We start from the raw sequence: 21,641 nt of genomic DNA, 5'->3' as shown, positions 1-21,641 counted from the left end.
AGATGAAAAAGCTGCATTTTGACCACCACTTTCCAGCTGTAAAAGCAATTGGGAAACCAATTTTCACATTTTTTGAAAACACACTGCTCCACAATATTTCCAATTCCACCACCTAGGGCTCACATATTCACACATGAAAGGAGACATTAATTTTGTGATTGATGAAAATATTTTATTGTTGTAGAATCCAACCTGAAATCGAGTTGCGTTGATTTTTTTTACTTGTTTGCATTGCAGATAGAAATTCATGGTCCAGTGGCTTTGAATGGTGTTCTGTTTGCAAGCAATCAGGATCAGTATTCTGTCAGTAGGATGGCTGTAACACAAGCAGTGCTCTTTATGGCTATTAATGCAAAACTGATAAGATGATTATCTGAGTCTTAACCTCTCTGCATATCAGCATTACTAAATACCCAAGGGGGATATTTCCTCTGAAAATAAGCTGCAAACTTTGGCGGTGATGTCTGGGATTTTAATTTGGTTTTCCTATTTGTAAACTTTTCTCCCCAGAGACTCTCTCACTATCTGCACAAGAAAACCTTGCTTGTTATTCCTTCCAAGAAACTTGAGCCAGAGTTAAAATAACAAACCCAATTTACGTACCTGTGTAGAAAAAAAACCTAGATTCAAACAAAAAGGTACCTTTCTTTCATATTTAGAATAAAAATCTTAATTAATTTAACTAAAAGCATTCAGTATTTTTTTGTATTGGATTCAGATTTCATTATCAGGCATAAACCTATTCCAGCCTTTCAATCCTGATGCCTTTACAGAGAATTTGCTTTCAAAGACACCCGAGGTTAATTGGTGTGTTTTGTTTGCTTGGTATCTATTTACAGTCCACTTTTTTTTCATTACATCTAATAAGTCCAAATTACCATTTGTCTCAAACAAAGGCAATTTTTGTCAAGGATATTGCTGCAGAGATGACTACTAGTTATTCCACCTTGATAATAGATAAAAACTCATTACATCCAGGTATATTCTTGACACCCGTTGATCTCTCCCTTTCATATGTAAAGCCATTTTACGAGAATTATATGAGGCTGCGCTATGGTTGGCACCTGACAGTTAAATTGACACTGACATGTTAACCATATTGAAATGCAATTACATGTATGTCTGCCTTTGGATGACTCTGGTTATGGGTTTTGAGACTTGCAACTTTTGAGATTCCCAAATTTTACTTAAGGTTCAACATGTATACTGTGTGTACCTGGTTTGCCTTCTGGAAAGGTGCAAAAGAAGCTGCCTTTAACAGATCATTTCACCGCCAATTGAATTCAATTTCCTGTGTTTAGCCCTTGAAGAATTTGGATGTTTGACATTTTACTGGGGCCTCATAGTGTACCATGCATTATTTCTTCCTAATTGAGCAAACCCCTAATCCAGTCCATGCCGTTCAATTCAATTCCAAATCTTTTACTTTGATGATATCATCATAACCAGTATATTATGCCACAGCTTCAGCAACATGTTACCTGAGGTTTTAGCAGATGTGAATGGCAGATTCAAGATGAATGGAAAACACAGTAAAATTGCTAAGGCAGATGAAAAGGAGCTAATATATCTGAGTGCTGGTTTTAATCCTTATACCTTTCAAGAGGCACTGTATTTTACTAAAGAGGAAAAATGTGACTCACTCAAGGAATATGATTTAGTCAGAATTGATAGAAACAAGTAATCAGACTTCATTAGATAAAGATAATTTACATTCAGGTGCTATTACTGTTTGGCTATCATATCCATATTTCCATCAACTGGTAAGAGATCTGGTATTGTAAAGTATTGATCTTTTGCGTGATGGCTTCTAACGGACAGAACCAATTTGATTTGCTTCCCTGACTGGATAGAATTGTTTACAGGAAAACATGATTCTGTTTCATGATCTTATTGCATTTTTGGCTTACAGTTCCTGCAACAACAGGTTTAACATGTGGCTCTATGGTATAGAGATAAATGATTGAAAATTGAAATACACTTAAAAGAATGATTTTCATGCATGATCAGCTCCTGATAACACTAAACACTAAATGCTCCAGATACTGAATAAATAAAGTATTTCAGTTGAAATGTAAATTATGAATCACTTATGCTGGTACATAAATGCTTACCATACAGTACCTGTGTAACTTTCTTTAGTTGATTATAGGAAGAGATATGTCCCATCTGAAAAAGAGCGCATACAGAACAGATGATCTGCGGACTAACAGATCTACTGACTAAATAAGGTTGCACTCACTTAAAAGCAAGCTGCTTAATGCCCTGATGGTCTCCCTGCCTTCACATATGCCATCCCTGCAATTAAATCTGGGAACTGACATTTAATCCCTTAAATTGTGGAATGTGGAGCTGGGGAGACGATAAGAGGATTAGGTGGCCTTTCTTTCAAGTGGGTACGCTATATTTTTAATTCCGGAGATCTGAATGCTCTCTTAGAGACCATTCCCAAAGATATTTGGATCGATCAATCTCCCTGGAGAGTCTCACTAAATTGCTACCAAACTGACTTAAACGTCTGTCACGCCTAGTAAAACTGTTAGGGGGTAATTATCTTTATCCCCAGCTGGCTGATTCGGTAGGCGTGGCCTTTTGAGCTGATAGCAATTTAGCGTGAACCCCCAGGGAGTTAGGTCGATCTAAGTATGGGAACCCAGTCTTAGATATACATATATTGTGTTCAGCAGTGCTGATTGCAATCAAGCTATTTAGATTCACATTTGATGTTTTTATTATTATTACCAATATTCTGATATCCTTGGTCAGTGTATGAGGCTTTTACAAAGTTATGTGATTGCAAGTACAGATATCAGGTCTGAGCCTGAAGCATTTAAGGTTGAGAGCACAGTGTAAATGCAAGGCATGCAATGCCATAGCTGTGTGTCAAACTGACTTCAGGTGATCCTTTGAGAGCAACACAATACAGTTAGAAGTGGTACATTTACAAGTGTATCCTGACTTAAGTATATTGAGATGAAGCCTCGGCAGGACACCTGAACACTGTTTATCAACCATGGAGTTTTCCATGGAGAAAGTTCAAAGCAAAACAAGGCCACCGCCAGCATTTTAATTATTTCTAGGATACACGTTCTTACTGTAGCCATGCATTCTTATCACCAGTGTTTTTATTCAAATTGAAAGGATAAACAAAAGTAGAAAAAGTGATTGACCTTGAATAAGGCCCTTTTTTTACATTAAGCAGTTTTTAGTAATACAGTCTGTACTAGTACACTGGCTATTATATGTTAGAGAGTTACCTACCAGGAGCCTTTGTGCTCATCATTCCCAATTAAATAACTAAACAGCAAGAAGTGAACTAGTGGAGAACTTGCAAAAAGGAGTCAAAATAAATGTAGAATTATTACAGGTTAAGACCTCTCAAAGTAAACTGTTAGTCAGACTATATATATATCACTTTTAGTATAATACTGAATGTGAAAGGGGCCTTAAATGGCTCATCAGTCATATCTGGATAGTAGGCATCCCACCAGCCAATTCTCAGACTCCATGCCCATAGATACCATCAGTCTACTTAGATCGATCCAGCTCTGCAAGGACTCTCGTTAAGTGCAATCAGGTTAACTGAATGTCTCTTCCTGTTTCCAACGTATTTGTGTAATCACCAGCTTTTCTGTATTCTACTTAATGCCTCGAGGAGGCATGTTAATCTGTTAAATGGATTGCATTCAGCGAGAGTCTCAACGGAGTTGGATCAGTCTCTATAGACTGCTGGTGTCTATGGGAATGGTGCCCTAGTGCCCCTGCTATTTCAGAGTGTGAAAACCAGCTAGTGTTTCCAAGATATTCAAATGTCACCTTTAACTCCATTGTCATGCAGTTAAAAACAATGACACTTTACATATACTGGGGTACTTGAAGTACAAGAAATAAACTTGCTTTTTAGTTTCATCCAAAACATGGTTGCAAAAGGGATGTAGTCAGGAAGGGATGTAGGGATGTATGGTACATTGTACATAATTGGTTTTTATTTTCACAGAATATAATTTTTATTTTGCTAGGCAAAAACAAATTATTTTTTCTTTTCATTGGAGACACATATTGTACATGTGCTTTTATTGGCCATCAACAAACAAATGTACAACTCTTAGTAAATTTAAATGAAGCCAGACAATATGGGAAATAGAGGAGAAGATTGTTATAGTGATGATCAAAAATCACCTCAAGTTTATCCCTGTGTACTCCTTTTCTTTAACATGTTTCACAGGATCTGCAAGCACTTCTGCAAAATGGCAAAATGATGCTGTACGTAAGCCTGGTAGTAAAAACCTGTTGGCATTGGCTTGATTGACTAATGGAGAGATTGTATAGCAATCAATTAGTGATTTGTACATCCAAGGTCAGCCTTCTGGCACATTTCTGCCCAGATGATACATGCATTAATTTTCTAAACAGTCAGCTAAAGTAATAGCCTAAAAGCAAAAATTGATCAGTAGGCCCTAAGATAATATTTTTACCACTCAGAATACGAAGAATTAAGGACTATAAATTGGCTGTGGTGGTTTCTACAAAATATGTGATTAATTGGCAAGTAATAGGGGTTAAGAGCTACTGGACGAAGTGGCTATGTTTCCAACCACTGTTTAGATAAAACCTGTTTTATGTGTGTAATGTGTATATGTGATAGCTTCAGCATATTCTCAAGCAATCACTCTAACTTGATAGATGACTATGTAGTGCAGACCCATACAGACTATGTACATGTGTACAGTGCCATCCAATTCAGTCTACGTCCCATATGCTGCTATGCTAGCTGCTTCAGATCAACTGTTAAAATTTACTTTTACACTTGTTGACTTATACCTGTGCCCATTTTCTGCATACTCCCAGTATTATTTTTGAGCAAGTTGTGATTAGGATAAGGCATTATTTTTTAGCTGGACCCCCCTTCCTCTAAAATGTGTGAGAACTAAGCTGTCATTGCCAATTATTTAGAAGTAATACACATCTCTTTGCCCTTAGCACAGGTGGTCAATTACTGCCTCCGAACCTACACTGATCTGTTTTTGCTTTTAGAGGCATACTAAAGATCTCCAAAACAAAATCCAGATTGTGTATAGGAATGGTAAAAGTTGGTAAGAGGACTTGCCAAAAGCCAGCTTACTAGTGGAACCCGTGTAGGTCCACTACATGACATTTATGGAACATTGTGTGCAGACATTTGAAAGATTTATGGAGTGACCACCAGAGGTCTGTGATTAAAACACCTGGTGGGGCATTTTATTATTAATTAAGGATTGTGTACCTTATACTGAATTGCCTTTTCAATATTTGATAAGAGTTCAAGTTTGTTTGATGTTCGTCAATTTGCACTCTTCAGTGCTGTAGTGGGGCACTTTGGTCAATGTTTGAATGGTGTGAAACACTGATAAATTGCTAAATACAACTGGTTTTCTGAAGTTTTGACCTTGTAAACTGGGACTGGTTTCACAAAATATTTTAAGCTAAAAGTTGGGTCTCATTTTCAAAAGAAAATTTTTGTCCATTCCAAACCAAGTAATTTATAGGCCTGTTTAATGAAAAGTGAGAAATAGCACATTTTTAGACCAATTGTTTCTTCATTTTATTTAATTTAGAAGACTGATTTATCATGACTTTAAGTTGACCAATATTGTTGGTCTAGAAAGTCCTGGGGCCTGTTTCACAAAAGAACATTAAATGAGAAGTTGCTCTTAATTTTAAGACCAAATTAGTCTCTTTTGACTGAAGATTTATCAGTTGAGTCCAGTTAAATGAAATATTGTGCCCACTTTATAACATCAAACAAGAGAGAAATGGTTCCTGTTTAAGACAAACATTTCAACAATTTCAGTGGACCACTGCACATGTATTTTCAGAGTGGGTGTATTTCAAAATTTAGTTAGAAGTACTTAAGAAACAATGACCCTGGGGGCCATTATGTGTGTTATACTTATTGACTACAAGGTTAACAACCTTTCATTACCTCCCAAGACAGTTGGTGACTAAAAAAATCAAGGAATATTAACATCCATGTCTTTCAAAATCAGGCAATAATAGTTTGATTTGTACCCAATCGAAATGGATAACCTAAGGCTCTGTTCTCACAACTTTTAGATCGATCTATCACCGCGGGGAGTCTCACTAGATTACTGTCAGATAATCCCCCGTAAGTGTCCGTCCCCGCCTACTACAAGCTTTAAGGGGTAATTAACTTTCGTGTCCGCCCGGCTGACAGCTATTTAGCGTGAACCCCCAGGGAGTTAGGTCGATCCAATGTAGGTCGATCTAAGCTATGAGAATGGGGTGTAAGTCAAGTAACCAGGGACAACCTGGATTCTGACAGGGTCAGATTTCTGCTCACCATGTTAAATTAAGCTTGATATTTGAAGACAACATTTAACAGTCTCATCATCCATGAAATGCTCCTAGACAAATATTACAGAGTCATCTTTATGAAGTTGGCTATCCAATTCTAGCAGTCTAAGGTTAGTCCAAAACATTTTAGTGAAACAGAACTTGGCTATTAACCTGAGTCCTTTCTTGAAGCTAGGCCCTGTATCTTAAGTGAATAAGGCAAGTGCATGACTTTGTAATGTCATGTAAAAGAAAGAAATTTTCTGAAATTTTCAGCTGGTATTATTTAAAAAAAAACATATATTTAAGGCAGAACCCTCATGTTAACACTTTATATAGACACTATTGTATCATTATTAGTAAGACAAAGCAAACAACATCCTACTGTATTTGCCAATAAAAAAAATGACTTTTAGTTTCTATAAAGCTTAAACTTCAAGCTTGTCTTTTTGTGTAGGTATTAATATTTTTTTATTGCTCCCACTATCTGTACCATTGAAGATAAATAACTTAATTTTCAGCAATGAACTGTACATTTTGGAAGAAAATATGTAATTGAATAAATACAATAGTTAGTAGACTAAAAATAAGTATTGTACAGTAACTTCTCTGTAGTCAGTCATTTTTCTCTTTTAAATGTCCCATATTATATGTTGTCTTATTTAGGATCCCAGATTCAATAATGAGGTTGACTTGAAAACGGGCTACAAAACCCACAGCATCCTGTGTATGCCTATCCTGAATTACGAGGGAGATGTCATAGGCGTAGCACAGATCATCAACAAGAGGACAGGGGATGAAGTCCATGAATTCACAGAGGATGATGTTGAGGTAACATGCTTGTCTGATATGCAAGTTTGTTATATATAGACACAACATATATATATATATATATATATATATATATATATATATATATATATATATATATATATATATATTCTGCTCACTGTATGTCCTTGTCACCATTGCTGTTGCCATTCAAAACACTAGTACTTATGACTGCCAAACCAAATTTTTCTCTTACTATGTAGCATTTTTTGGTTAAAAGGGTTCCTTTCAGAATTAAGCATAATTAGATTAGTTTTGCCAATTATTTTTTTCTTTTGTATGTGTGATTTTTGGAAATCGCCATCCTGTAAATGGCTTAATGTTTTTTTGGTTGACTTCTAATTTGCTGAGTGAGTTTGTATCGAATATATTTCTAAAAGTAATTGATTTTTCTTTTTTGCAAATATTGTTGCAGTATTGTTTAGTGTCTGTATATTTGCTTGCTTTGATGTCTTATTACCTCCGACAAGGAAGTTATGTTTGTTTATTTATTTGTATGTAATTTATTTTGGTTATGGTATGGGGGGGGGGGAGGGTGCCATCATAAATTTGGCAACCATTTTGGAAAAGTTAAGAGTTTTTTTTATAGACAACTATTTGTTAAAAACACCCATAAAGTTGATTATTTAATGTAGTTCAGCAATTTAAACATAAGGTATGTAGCTTTGAAGCAAACTTTCTTATTTGAGTATGACATACTTTTCTGAAGCGGTTACATATTTGTTAACCTGTCCTTATTTTCTGTTTCTTTATTTGCTTAATATTCAGTATGCTCACACTAAATGTTTGGGTTTACATGCCTTGGCTTAGCTGTGGTATCTCAGTATGGGGTAAATTGAAATGGTAATTACTGAAAAATTTCATTCTTTCTTTTTACAATGCCATTAGAAATATAAAAAGTTGTTCAAAATATATTTACTTCTCTTATGATGCTTGTATGTTTCAAGACTTCAGTCGATTAAAAAGACATACATTTGTTAATGTGTTTGACTAAGCACTCAAGATTGAAATTAACTTAAAGCCCCTCTCAATGCAAGTGATATATGTTTATGTGCATGGGAGAGAAACATTTGACAGAACAATTACAAGGCTCAGGAAAATCTCAAAGGGCATGTGAACTGAGCTGGACATTAATATTGTTCAATTCCTTGCTCTGCAGGGAGAATTTGTTTGTGCACATTGAGAAATTGACCAGTTGTCCCTTGGAGTGACCTTTTGTGTTGAATTATTTATCACCAACATGAAGTTTGATTTGGGAGAAGCATGGGAACAATTAAGCCGGGGTATTTCTTATATATAAGAATTTTGCTAATGCCGTCCTCTATTTTCAGTTTTGTAGTTTGTATGGTGGAAAATGATTGTTTCTGACAAACTGGTCTATGAAATTTTGGAAAGAAATAATGTCTTACAGAAATGTGACATTTAGTGGGAATTGTTGCAGCCTGAAATGATTAATATGAAGCACACTTGTGTTGTGATCCATCCATAAGTACTTTGTAAGCTTTTAAGGATTGTTCATAAATCTTTGTAATGTAGCAGCTTGAAGCCATTGGTTTTGCTGTAAATGTGTGCCCAAATTACCAAACGTAATGCAAAGTTTAATGAAAAACAACCATTTAACCTTTTGCAAAATATCTTCTATTAAAAAGAGTTGTTAAATGACCGTATATAACTTGAAGCCTTCGAACACAGCATGGAAATACTGCAAAAATTTTTGCAAGAGAAATGCTGATGCAAGATTTTATATATCCATACATACAGTGCAGGCATTTATCTTTTGAAAAGTACATAGGAAAGTAAATGTAATTTGTATATTGTATTCGAAAGAGGGAAAGAAATTTTCCAGGCACCTTAGCCTCTTTAAACTTCAATTCATAGCTTGCCATTGGCAACATATGAGTTATTTAATTAATAAAACATGTCAGTTGGAGCAGTTATGCAGCCATGACACCTATGGCTTCTTAATGGAACAGCAAAATGAACATGCAGCTGAGAATTTTATTGGCCTTAAATGTCAAGAAACTCTCCTGTTTTCACTTTTTTTACAGATAACTTCTAGGTAATATTTCCTTCAAAGTTGGCACAGATGTTTTGTTTTCCATCTTTACCATCAATATTTATTGAAAAAATTGAAAGTATGGTGGTATTCCAAAGAGTGGTGACATGCATTATTTGCTTCAATGAAATTTTGCATATGGGAATTAATGTCATGATAGAAGAGGATATGATATGCTTATGAAGAGATATTACCAGTAAAAAAGAAAAAAACAACAACAACAAAAAAAAAATTTAATAAAAAACATTAAAAGGAGGAATGCACAATTTAAGGGGAGGGGGTTAATTTGAATGATGATGCATGTATATTACATGTAACAGCAGTTTTTATTATCCCACAAAAGAAATTTTACAGTAATAGTATTTTAATAAAATGGCATTTGTGGTGTCAAAATGTTATTTGCAGATTTGAGATTTTATCACTTGGTCAGCTATCAAAAAACCCAGTGCCATGGTAAAATTGCACAGTAGGACAATAAAACAAAACTTCAATTTTTCAGCATTAATCACTGAAAACTTGTTATAATACTTTTTCTTAAAGGTGATCTGTCTACTGGAGCTCATAACTCCATTTTAGATCATACAAAGTATTGAGACAACATTTTGCTCTTCAAAAACTTTTTAGCAATCACTAGGGCCATTCACACTAGCAAGTAAACTGCGTTCCAGTTATCCCCAATAGAAATTCACTTTCTTTGCATTCACACTGATACTGGCAGCACATTGGCACACTGATATACAGTAGCCTTTCAGCTGTTATACTTCCCGTTTAGCATGCCCACCATTGTTCTCAGTAGAAAGTAAAAACATGGCAGCAGTTCCAGTAACAATGATTGCAATGCTGTTAAACACGTAATTGTCTTTTATATTTTTTATGATACAGATGTATTTAAACATATACCATGTTTGAAGTGAGTAGATTTTTTTTTTTCAAAATTTATTCAGTAGAGTTGTGTTTTCCATCTGTAGACACACTCAGCCCATTTATGCCTGAAACTGGATATTACATTCAGTACTGTGTTGGTAACTTTGTCAGATGGACAGAGCCGTTGCCAACAACAAACAAAATCAATGTGTTAATTCTGACAGTACATACATGTAAGTACTTTACAGTCTTATCTTTGATTGGGGAGAAGCAGTGGAAAATTCTAAGGCAAGAAAACAGGGTTTCTATGAATTATTAGTTCCCTGCTGATTGCCGGATAGTTAACCAGGCCATTCTGTTCCCTGTTTTCTGTTTTCTGTTGTCTGTTGTGCATTTACCTCCCTTCTTAAGTATATTTTTCATTTATTACTTTGATAAACCTGTTTTATAAAAGAATGTAAGTAGTATAATTACATAAATATTTGGTGCACTGTGAATCAGAGAACACCTTAAGTGAGCAATAGAATTATTTGGAATAGAGGGGGAAGGGTAGCAGGACATTTATATCTCCTCCACCCCCATTAGTATGAAATTCCATCAATGACAAGCAATAGAAAGGTTGATTAACATTTTGCCTTCTTGAGGCTGCATGTATTTTGGCTAAACTCAAATACGATTTTACAATTTATGTTTATGAATTATAATTGACCAGGTAATAAAGATGGTAATCCAAATGATTAAGAGTGCATTCCCAGAGTTTTAGATCAATCTATCCCTGTGGGGAGTCTCACTAGATTACTGTCAGCTTAGCTGGCTTAAATGTCTGTCCCACCTACTAAAAATTGTAAGAGGGTAAGTAACTATGGTGCGCGCTCGACTGACAGCAATTTAGCGTGAACCCCCAGGGAGTAAGTTCGACCTGGATGGATCGATCTAAATCTCTGGGAATGCACTCTTATACTATCCTTGAAACTTAAAGCTGACAACATTTAGGCAAAGTGTCTATTTATCAAGGGTACCTACATTAGTATTAATATTACTAAGGCCCCATTCAGAATAACGGACCAACTAGTCCGAGGGTCAAATATGGTGACCCACTAGTAAGTTACAAAGCTAGAGACTGAATAGATATCCTGTGGGGAAGTATTCAAGTGGGTCGGCCACTGATTAACCCTCGGACTAGTTAGTCCCCTATTCTGAATGGAGCCTTAGTTTCATGATTATCTGATTTAGAAAAGGAGTAATGTTCTCTTTTTTTTAGTGTAAATGACCATGAATAGTTATCTTTATTTTGACAGGTGTTCAAAAATTACCTTACATTCTGTGGAATTGGGATAACAAATGCTCAGCTTTTTGAGCTGTCAGTTGAAGAATACAAGAGAAATCAGGTAGGTGTGGTTTCTCTATTGGTTTTTTAGTGATAAATAACTAATTTTATCAGTAATGTGTAAATGGTCAGAAACAAGAGGCAATATTCAAAAAATGATTAAGCATTATTTTTAAAATGAAAATGTATTAATTGTTTTGAGTATTTAGTCAGCAATATGGAATTAAGGGTAGAATTTTGATAGAAGCATTTTTTCAAGCAATATTGATAAGCTTAAGATAAGTATCCCCATAACAATGGCCTGTCTTTTAAGATGCAGCTAAACCAAGGGCGTATTCCCAGACATTTAGATCAATCTATCCCCGTGGGGAGTCTCACTAGATTACTGTCAGATAATCCGGCTTAAATGTCCGTCCCACCTACTAAAAGCTGAAAGGGGGTAATTAACTTTCGTGCCTGCTCGGCTGACAGCTATTTAGCGTGAACCCCCAGGGAGTTAGGTCGATCTAGTTTGGATGGATCTAATCTCTGGGAATGGGGTCCTAGATTCCATGCATCTTTTTACACACTAAATTATTAAACCATGTGTGGAATTACACCCTTGTAGCATGTTGCTGCCCTATACTTTTCATCAGCCTTTCACCATTAAGCATGAACATTGCCTGGAACTCATATCTTTTATAAATTACTAGTTTTCCCTTCATTGATTTTATCACTCGATATGTCATACTCCTATCGTACTTCTGAGATAATTGATTTTTTTTTCTTTTATCAGCAAGCACATTGAAAAATGAGACAATTCTTATTGAGTTTGTCAAAATAAGGGAAGGAAAACTTATTTAGATCAGACAGCTTATCTTAATATGTATCTGGTATTCAACTTCCAACATTTGAACAGATTAACTCAATGATAGAAACCATTGTCACAAATAAATCTTGTCTTTTTAATGCACAAGAGTTCTGAAACTATATTAAAATAGCAATATCATGTGGTTCTGAATTTTATGCAAGAACTGTCAGTTCAAATGCAGGTGTCATTAAAAAAATGGCGATAATTATGAAAGTCCAGAGCCTTGAATGGTCTGGCAAGCAGTCTGCTTGCTATTTTGCTTTAAATGACTGTCAAGGAAAAATGCATCAGTATTGAAGTTCTTCTGGATAGGTTCACCATTCTAGGTAATCCCATTTAAATAAAGGCTATGCCCTTCATTTGAGATAGTGTTTGAAATGTTAAGTGAATTTTTATGCAGAATTGAACAGGAAAAAGGTATCTGATTGAGTTCCCAAAAGACATGATATATCATTTTACTCTATGTGAAGATTAGTTAGAATTGCCTTTATTTCAAAGAACACACTGATCAATCTGTTTTTTTTTTTTTTTTTTTTTTTTTTTTTTTTTTTTTTTTTTTTTTTCGCAGAATTTATGGTGAATAGGGACAGATCCAGGATTATTTGAAGGGGGGAGGGGGGGTCCACAGATGCGAAGCCATTTGGTATGGTTTAGAAATATGATTCATTTAGTCAAAATTCTAATTTCAAGAGAGGACCATTGGTGTGATTTTTTTCAGAAATCAAAGGGGGGGGGGGGGGTGAAAGACCCCCCTGACTTGATCTTGACTGTGTGCTTGTTTGTTCTGTTGGTTAGTTTTATCTGTATTGCTTTTTTGCTCAAAATATTGAGTTAAGCTTTATGTTGTAGAAAAAAGAAATACATGCTGGCTTGCTGGTTAAGATGAAATGTATTTCAACTGAATAAAATACAAACGGGCTTAAAGGATTGCATGTAATTTTCTGAACAAATCACTTAAGTCTGGTTCTTGATTAATGACTTAATCCTGTCTTTGAAAGGAATTTTCTATCAGAGAACATTAGGAATAACCAGGCTTCTTCCCCATTAAATGTGGTTTGTTGGTGATCATACTTTGAAAGAGTTCAATTTTTTTTATTGACCTCTAAAACTTTTATTGTGTGATATATTGTTCTTCTGAATAAGATTAGTTATTTAACAATTTAATCACTAATCATTAACAGATTTACTGTATGTGGTATATCAAAGATGGATACATCCTGTATTGAATGATAAGCATAGAGTGCATTGTAAATTGGCTATTTCTGCTGAAATAGATTAATAACCAATACATAAGAATGGTAAAAAAATTGCTTAATGGAACCAAAAGAACAAAGCTGATGCGATAAAATGGACAGTCGATTGGAATCATCTTACCAAGATCTCACGAGACCAGAGACAAATTGTAAAGAAGAGGGATAATATATAGTTTCTCTTTGAAAAAAAAGAAATTTGATTCACAATTGCCAATTTTCAGTGAAATTTGGTTTCCTGTCCTTAAGTCTATAATAATTTGGCTTTGGTCAACTTTAACAAAGATATCACTTAGCTAACCAAAGAATCCTAAAGGTTATGTTTCAAATTGGTTTCTATATAAGTGGTGTGATATAAGTTTTGGTTTTATACTCAGGAAGCTTTTGTACATCAAGCTTTTGAGTCAAACAAGACAGCATAAATGCAAAATTGTCCTTCTCCATTGATTTTTGGCCTTTAGAGACCTGAGATCATGCGGCTGACACAAAGGCAATAGTCATTGATTAGCTATATTGCTGCAAGATGACAGGAATAACCTAAAGATGCAGCAGAATAATTATAACACGGTTGGAAAAGAATATGACTTTGAAGTGGAGTTTGGTTGAGACTAGAATAGTTGAAGCTATTTTTCTTTGAAATTCTGCACTGATGCAGATCTTAATAGAAGAGCAGTGCATATTGATTAGGACTGAACAGTATTCCCATTGCTGGCATAATGTTGCAAAGCTAATGTTTGAAATATTGATCAGGCTCACGGGGGTAATGGGACTATGAATATGTGTTTTGTCTACAGATCTGTTTGAAACATTGCTAACCTCCGTGTTCCTGTTCTGTGATCTCTTTATTTGTTATTCAAACGGTGGCAATGTTTTAGATTATCTCAGGTAATTTTGATGGGCTGAGACATAAAGTGGCACTTACATGAATAATGGTTTAAAATGATTGGTGCACATGAAAACCATTTAATTAGACTTTAATTGAATATCTTTTATTTGTGAAATGTAGATTTTTTCAAAATTTGATCAACTAATCATAAAAAATATTGCACACAGTGGAGGATTGTTTTACTTGTAAAAAAGGCTACAACTTGTTTGCTTTAAAGTATTATATATGTATGCCATAAAAATATTAGAAAAGACATCTAAAATTATACAACATGTAGTTTTTGTCAGTTTTGTTTGATTTTTCATTGCAGACAATTTTTCCGAAAAACTGCTAACAAAGATATGCAATTGACATGCAGCGGAAATTTAATCAAGAGTTAAATGTATGTTTTATTTTTTTAATGGTGTTTTCTCCTCCGCTTCTCCATAACGGCTATGCTAGTTTTCCAAATAAAAAGGATTTTTGGTTTTTTTTTATGTTTTTCCCTAGCATTGGCAACTACTTAAAAAACTTTATTGAACTGATGACAAAGAGCATTTTTTAATTATGTAATATCATATCAAACTGTCATTACTTCTGGTCTCAGCAGTCCTGTGAGGCAGACTGAACTGCAGTCTGGTTGAATCAATTGTCAGGTGTATTGATTATGCACCAGGCATTTATACTGGCAGCTATTATTTGATGAAGAGTGCTGTTAACATGCAATACCACTTTAGATGTTTTTAATTTCCAAGAATGAATTGATGATATCAAGACTTTATGAAGGATGGTTTGTGTACTGTCAGTATTTTCAGGCCAAGTTCTTGTTTTTTGTACCCCCCCTCCCCCACCATGAGAAATGCATTTTAGTAAGTTTTTAAATGGATGAATCAGGTAAAATTGAAATTATGCGTTAAGGGAAAAGTAATGGAAGTACGGTCAATACCCATCTTATATAGTACTTTACACAAGTGACTTATCTATCCCTTGTGGAAGTTTTCTCTATAGCTGTTGCTTGTGTTGCTACCCTGCTCCCGCCCACCCCTAAACAACCTGCCACTGATGTAGAGGAGACAGTTGGTGGGTTGGGTCCAATCACACAGCTAGGCGCATGGAGTAGGTCAGAGTCCATGCCTGCCCTAATCTTTACGGCAATGAATACATGCCATAAAACAAACAGGGCTATGTAGTATCTCAACACCTAGGTGTGAAATTGTGAGTTTGTGGGTTTATCTGGTGAGGATTGCGTTTTGCATAATCATTTCAAATTTTATTCCAATTATCTTTTATTACTCTGTCTTATTCACCATTTTATTTTTAAATCTTAAACTTTAGGTTTTTATATTTTCATTGCTATTTTTTCTTATTTTTATGTACTGACACAGATGTGTCTGTACATATAGCTGATACATGAGTCTGTCGTCGTCATCATTGTCATCGTCGTCATAGCCATACACTTTTAGTATTATATAAATAACATGAAAACCATTTAACCTTTAGTCTTCAAATTCACAGTACTGATAGATACTCACAAAATACAGGTTAAGTTTGAAAATCAGCCTGATTATACCTTTTTTTCCAAAAGTTATGGTTTTTTTTTTGCTTTTTTCAGCATATTTTATACGCCAATATAAAAATAACATGAAAACTGTGTCACCTTTTGTCTTCAAACTTACAGAACTAATGGATATTCATAAAATGCAGGTCAAGTTTGAAAATCGGCCATTGATGGTAAATCTGTTATCATGTATTGTATAACATAGTGTCAAAAATGGAAATAAACTCAGATCAGTGCAGTTTGTTAGATTAAATCCCTCACTATGTTCAGAATCTAAGGATGGAGCAAATTGGACACTCAAAATATTTTTATTGATATTTTTCTTCTCTTAACACATCAGTGATCATTTCAAATGAATGTAAATTGGTTATTGTATATTATGTAATAAGTGTTGAAAATAAAATAAAACATTTTAGTACTTGTGTACAGGTTGGCATTTTTAAGGTGTGACTTTAGATTTCCATGGGCCTGAAGACCTTTGCAAGTCACATTCTCTAAATATCCATGTTACCTGCAGCGCATCATTTAAAATTAATGGTGCTTACAAGCTGTCAAACATTATCTAACACCTGCATCAAAATTGATAAAATATTTAGTGTACTGCCTGTACAAATGCTGTGAAAGGAAAACTGTGTTACTTATTATTTTATAATTAACTTACCAGAATAATTGGCATACCAGCTTGATTGGATTATTTTTCTTTCTTGTTTGTACGTTTGACAGTTTTGCTGCCTTGTTTATTTTGGGTGGGAGATGATGAAAATAATTTATTTTTGTGCTAGAAATAGTTTCTTATACACAGATCTGAATCATCTTATGAATGATTTTATTTCTAGATGTTGTTAAAGCTGGCTCGGGGAATATTTGAAGAACAATCAAGTCTAGAAAAACTTGTACAGAAGATCATGATAGAAGCCCAAGAACTGTTGAGATGTGAGCGTTGTAGTGTCTACCTTATTGAGGAAGAGGTGGCTGAAGAACAGGTAAAAAAAAAAAAAACATAAAAAACTAGTGTCAAATTTGAATCCTTACTGTTATTTTTAGTATCCATGAATACACACCCAAAAGGGCAGAATTAGATCAAATATATCAGCAACACTATCAAATAGCTTAAAAAGCCTTTTGAGAATAATATATGAAAGTGATCATTTCACCTTTTGCTTTTATCTATTTTTATACTAGTATTTGCATGAATATGGTCATTATGCCACAGAGGCACATGGAGGCACACACGCAAGCAAAGAGAGAGAAAGAAAGAGAGAGATTTTCCCCATGATATAGTCCGATTTTTGTTAGCACCCTAGCTGGTCAAGCAGCTTTATGTAATTATGACTGCTTGTCTGTCTTTTAAATGGACAAAAATAGATAGATCTTTTGGTGACTTGATTGGACAGGTCCATTTGTCATAGTTTGTTGGAAACCTCTGTTGGAGCAGCATTGTACAAATACAAATAATATAAGCTGTAGCATATGTAGATATGTATTTAAATTAAAGCAACTAAATTACATGTTTTCATAAAAAATCCAATGGCTGTGAAAAGCAGAAATATACATGCAAGTTTATAGTTACAGTGTAAAGGTTTGGTGTTTAAGCAACCATGCTTCAGAGGTACATTGAAAAGTCATTGAACATCGATAAGGCAAGTGTAAAAGCTTCAAATGACAAGCATTTAAAAGCCATTATTATTTGCTGTGGGGCAGTGACTATAAAGAAAAATCAAATTAGTTGGAAACTGAACTGGCACGTGTGCCTTCTTAAGAACTTCTACTGCAAAAAAATCAATAATGTCATCAAGGGTGAAGTACATATACTGTGCCATTGCAAAAGATAAATACAAAAATGCTACTGAAGCATACTCTATAGTTGTGCTTTATATAGATATTATTATACATTGAAGAAACAAAAAACAATTATGTCTTGAGATTGTGTGGAGTGCTTATTCACTATTCACCAAACAACATATTTACCAGCAGAAGTTCATATGTTACTGTAGGTCATGGACACTTATCTTTTTCATTGGATTGAGGTGCTCTCATTGGCATTTGCCAATATATGAGTTTATTAATTTTGGTTCTTGTCCGCATTCCAAGAAAAATGTTTCGTAAGAATATATTTGATAAAAGAAAAGTGCCCTGAATACCTCTCTTTAGTCCTCTGGCCTCATTTTCTACCTCCTCCGTGGTATTTTTACTTCATATCTATGAAAAACATTCATTTCAGGAAGGGAAAATATACATGCAAAATAAATCTTATTAAACACACCATGCATTGTGTGTGTGTGTGTATGCGTGCATTAGCATGTATGTGTGTGTGTGTGCATTAGCATGTATGTGTGTGTATGTATGAGAGAGAGAGAGTACGAGAATGAGATTGGCAGTAGGTCTTAGCATATTTATTTGTGCATTGTAGGACCCTAAATACCTGAAAAGAGGCTCTGTCACAAGCATGCCAGAAATAGAGCTCATATCAACAAATGGGAGAAAAGAACCAAAGGTATGTACATGTACTCGATGTCAAATTATTTCAGCACATGCATAAATTTATTGCAACATCACTGCAAACCTTAATTATAAAGATATGTCTAATACATGTACATAATTTTGCACCATAATTGATGGGTTACCTTAAAAATTAACTGAAGGAAATCATGCTGCCTCAATACTCTAAATAATGTATAACCACTTCCCCTGAGTTGAGGCAATTACAAAAGATATATTTCCACATACTGATTATTTTCTAACTTGGCTATTGTAAGTTTCTCAGATACATTTGTTTGCACACCCGGTTTGTCATACCATGTATGCCATGGGGCTAGTCCAGCCTTTGGCCACATTCACATTGAGTTGAGCGATGGCTTTACAAAGCCACGACCTAAATATGGCGGACATACATGAAAGGAAAACTGCCTAATCTTTTAATAGTCTCTCCGCCTCTCACATGCCTCCCCAAGTGTCCTCCCAGTAGAGCCGAGATTTAATGACTGTACCCCCACAGGGACGACGCATGGGGAGGCGTGTGAGAGGCAGAGAGACTATTAAAAGATTAGGTGGTTTTCCTTTCATGTACGTCCACCATATTTAGGTCTTGGCTTTGTAGAGCCATGGCTCAACTCAATGTGAATGTGGCCTTTGTAGTCACTGATGAATCAAACTTAACCTACAGTAATGACTCGATCTTTTCAATGGGCAAAAATTATCAAACTTTCAGATACATCATTTTAAAAGCATAAAAATTATATTTTTGTATAGCATAATATTTGTGGTGCTTTAATTTAATGCATAGAATAGAACTATCAGGTAGTCTGCTTCTCAATTTTGTTGCCACCACTCAATAGGATTGCTCTTATTTTAAGAAATTAAGACTTAAAAAAATACAGTATCTGAAAATTCACAATTTACCCCCATTGAAAAGATTGAGTCATTACCATAATGTACATGTTATGTTGTAGCTGGGATTTATAAGAAAGTTGATTTGTACACTGACTGAGTGCTAGCTTGGCTACTCCCTACTTTCTCAAGCACAATTTTAACACTCCCACTCCCAGTAAGTGTCACTAGACTGTCAGGAAGTTTGCACTTTAAAATTCGATCTTCATTGATAATCTGATATACAAATATAAACCAACTCACAAGCCTCCAGCTACAGATACTTTATTTATAGAGATGAGAATTAGGCTGTGTTCACATCAATTCTTAATAAAACCAGAAATACAATATCCACTCATTTTAAGGGACCTGGGTGACATCACTGTTGCCCATTGGTCTCATAAATGGTCAACATTATTCAATAAAGGGTTTATATGTGGATTTGAATCTTTGGAGGTAGAGGGTGTCTCTTTTCTAGTTATCACTATGTCAGACTATTTTCACTCTAAATTGGTTAAAATTATCTTTTAAATGTGAACAGTTTTGCAAGATGAATTTGGAAGGGTTGCATCTAGCCAAATGGCATAATTACAGATTTGTATTCAGAAAATTTAAAACAAGTATCAGCCAGGAATCTTGGAGACCATATCCTACCAAGGACATATAACAGTAGCTCTTAGACTGCATACCCACAGATTTAGATTGATCCATCTGGATCGACCCAACTCCCTGGGGGTTCATGCTAAATTGCTGTCAGCCGAGCACACACAAAAGTTAATTACCCCCTTACAGCTTTTAATAGGCAGGACAGACATTAAAGCCGGCTAAGCTGACAGTAATCAAGTGAGACTCCCCACGGGGATAGATTGATCTCAAATCTGTGGGAATGCAGTCTTAGATCACTAATGCCTGTGATTGATTAAAGTGTTAAAGCACAAGATTACTGGGGTTTAACAGCAGGCACAGTTGAGCAGCATGAATGCAGCTGACAATTACTTCATAAAAAAACTTAACAGGAAAGGATGGTGTGAATAATACATGATGGTAACAGTTGCTTACATGAAAACTACTGTCACCACATTAGTGACATAAAAATGTCACAACTTTCTTTCATTACATTCTTTATCTGAACTTGTTCAAAAATTAATATATGTGCATGAAATGGGATGATGGCATGTCTTATCAACTGAATATTGTATGTGTAACAGCAACTTTAAGCTAAGCTGAGCAATCACAAATATCAGTGTATGACTAATTTCTCCTACAAAATACATGACTTCTAACACAAAAATAGTACAGTATTATGCATTTTGATTGATGTTTTGTATTTTGCTATTCCAATTTCCTGGTGGTATGTTGTCTGCTTATACAGATGAATACCATATGTATGAACAAACACGTTCAACCTGTTACCTTGACATATATAATCATTTGTATGTGATTGCATCAGTGAATGGAAAATTGTGCCTTTATTTTTTCTCTGATTATCTGAATTCAAAATTCAAAATAACCAGTCTCAGGAGCTCACAAAACTAAGCTTGCAGATGAGTGTTTACTGTTAGATTCTTGATTATTATTATTATTATTATTATTATTAACATCATAATGATCATAATGATAAGTGATAGAAAGTGAATCTTCTGGTGGTGACTTTTTAGTGGCACTATTGTCCATGTCTATCGTTCAGTTATTTGATAAGGTTAAATAAAAAGGGGGGAGGGTATTTTTGTTGCACATGACAAGTATGTTATGAAAAATGACAATGATCTTTATTTGGTATTATCACAACATAACAGACGCTATGATATGAGTATAAACATGGTTTTGCATGGTATAAAATAAGTACATTGATTATAACCATTTTTGCTACTTACTACAGAATTAAAACATCTTTTAGATATCACTGCTGAGCAATCCAGAGTCTGATTTTGTAGGAGCATTGTCTCAAAGTTGCAACTACAGTGCAATTATTGACCTCATTAATGACCTTATTGTTTAGTTTGTGAACAGTGTCTCTGCATGATTGTGTTACTCAAAAGTGACTTTATACTGTATTAAAGCCCTCAGTACCAAAGTAGTTCAAGATTCAGGAAAGCCAGATAAAACTAGAGGATCAGAGAGGCGATACCGCCTCCGAATATTGTACCACCAGCTGGAGCAAGCGCATTCGTATAGACACCCACATACACAAAATAAGGGACACAGCCACCAGTTTTGTGCTTGACAAGCTGTAAAAATGCAATCAACAAGAATTTTTAAACTATTGCAAAAAATATATATGGTACAATCAAATTTAAGTTCTTCGTAAGATAGGTCAAGGGTCAATTTCAAGGTCACAGTA

General features: G+C 34.8%; 1 protein-coding gene across 10 annotated transcripts in view; it reads left to right on the top strand.

Annotated features, from left to right (window-relative positions):
• LOC106150401 (cGMP-specific 3',5'-cyclic phosphodiesterase) overlaps nt 1-21,641 on the top strand; it is a 54,626-nt gene that overhangs the window by 3,887 nt on the left and 29,098 nt on the right. For 9 of the 10 annotated variants that reach the window (XM_087000778.1, XM_013523168.2, XM_013523162.2 and 6 more), the window contains exons 3-6: nt 7,000-7,164; nt 11,383-11,472; nt 16,771-16,917; nt 18,345-18,428. In XM_087000778.1, coding sequence (XP_086856904.1) covers nt 7,000-7,164; nt 11,383-11,472; nt 16,771-16,917; nt 18,345-18,428 — 486 coding nt within the window. The remainder of the gene's footprint in view (nt 1-6,999; nt 7,165-11,382; nt 11,473-16,770; nt 16,918-18,344; nt 18,429-21,641) is intronic. The other variant, XM_087000779.1, reaches the window with a different exon arrangement.

Source organism: Lingula anatina, chromosome 1, assembly GCF_051362555.1.
Source record: "Lingula anatina isolate TDL-2025a chromosome 1, LinAna3.0, whole genome shotgun sequence".
Classification (NCBI taxonomy): Eukaryota; Metazoa; Brachiopoda; class Lingulata; order Lingulida; family Lingulidae; genus Lingula; species Lingula anatina.
The sequence above is the reverse complement of the archived record's forward strand: the minus strand, read 5'-3'. Positions and strand labels throughout refer to the sequence as shown.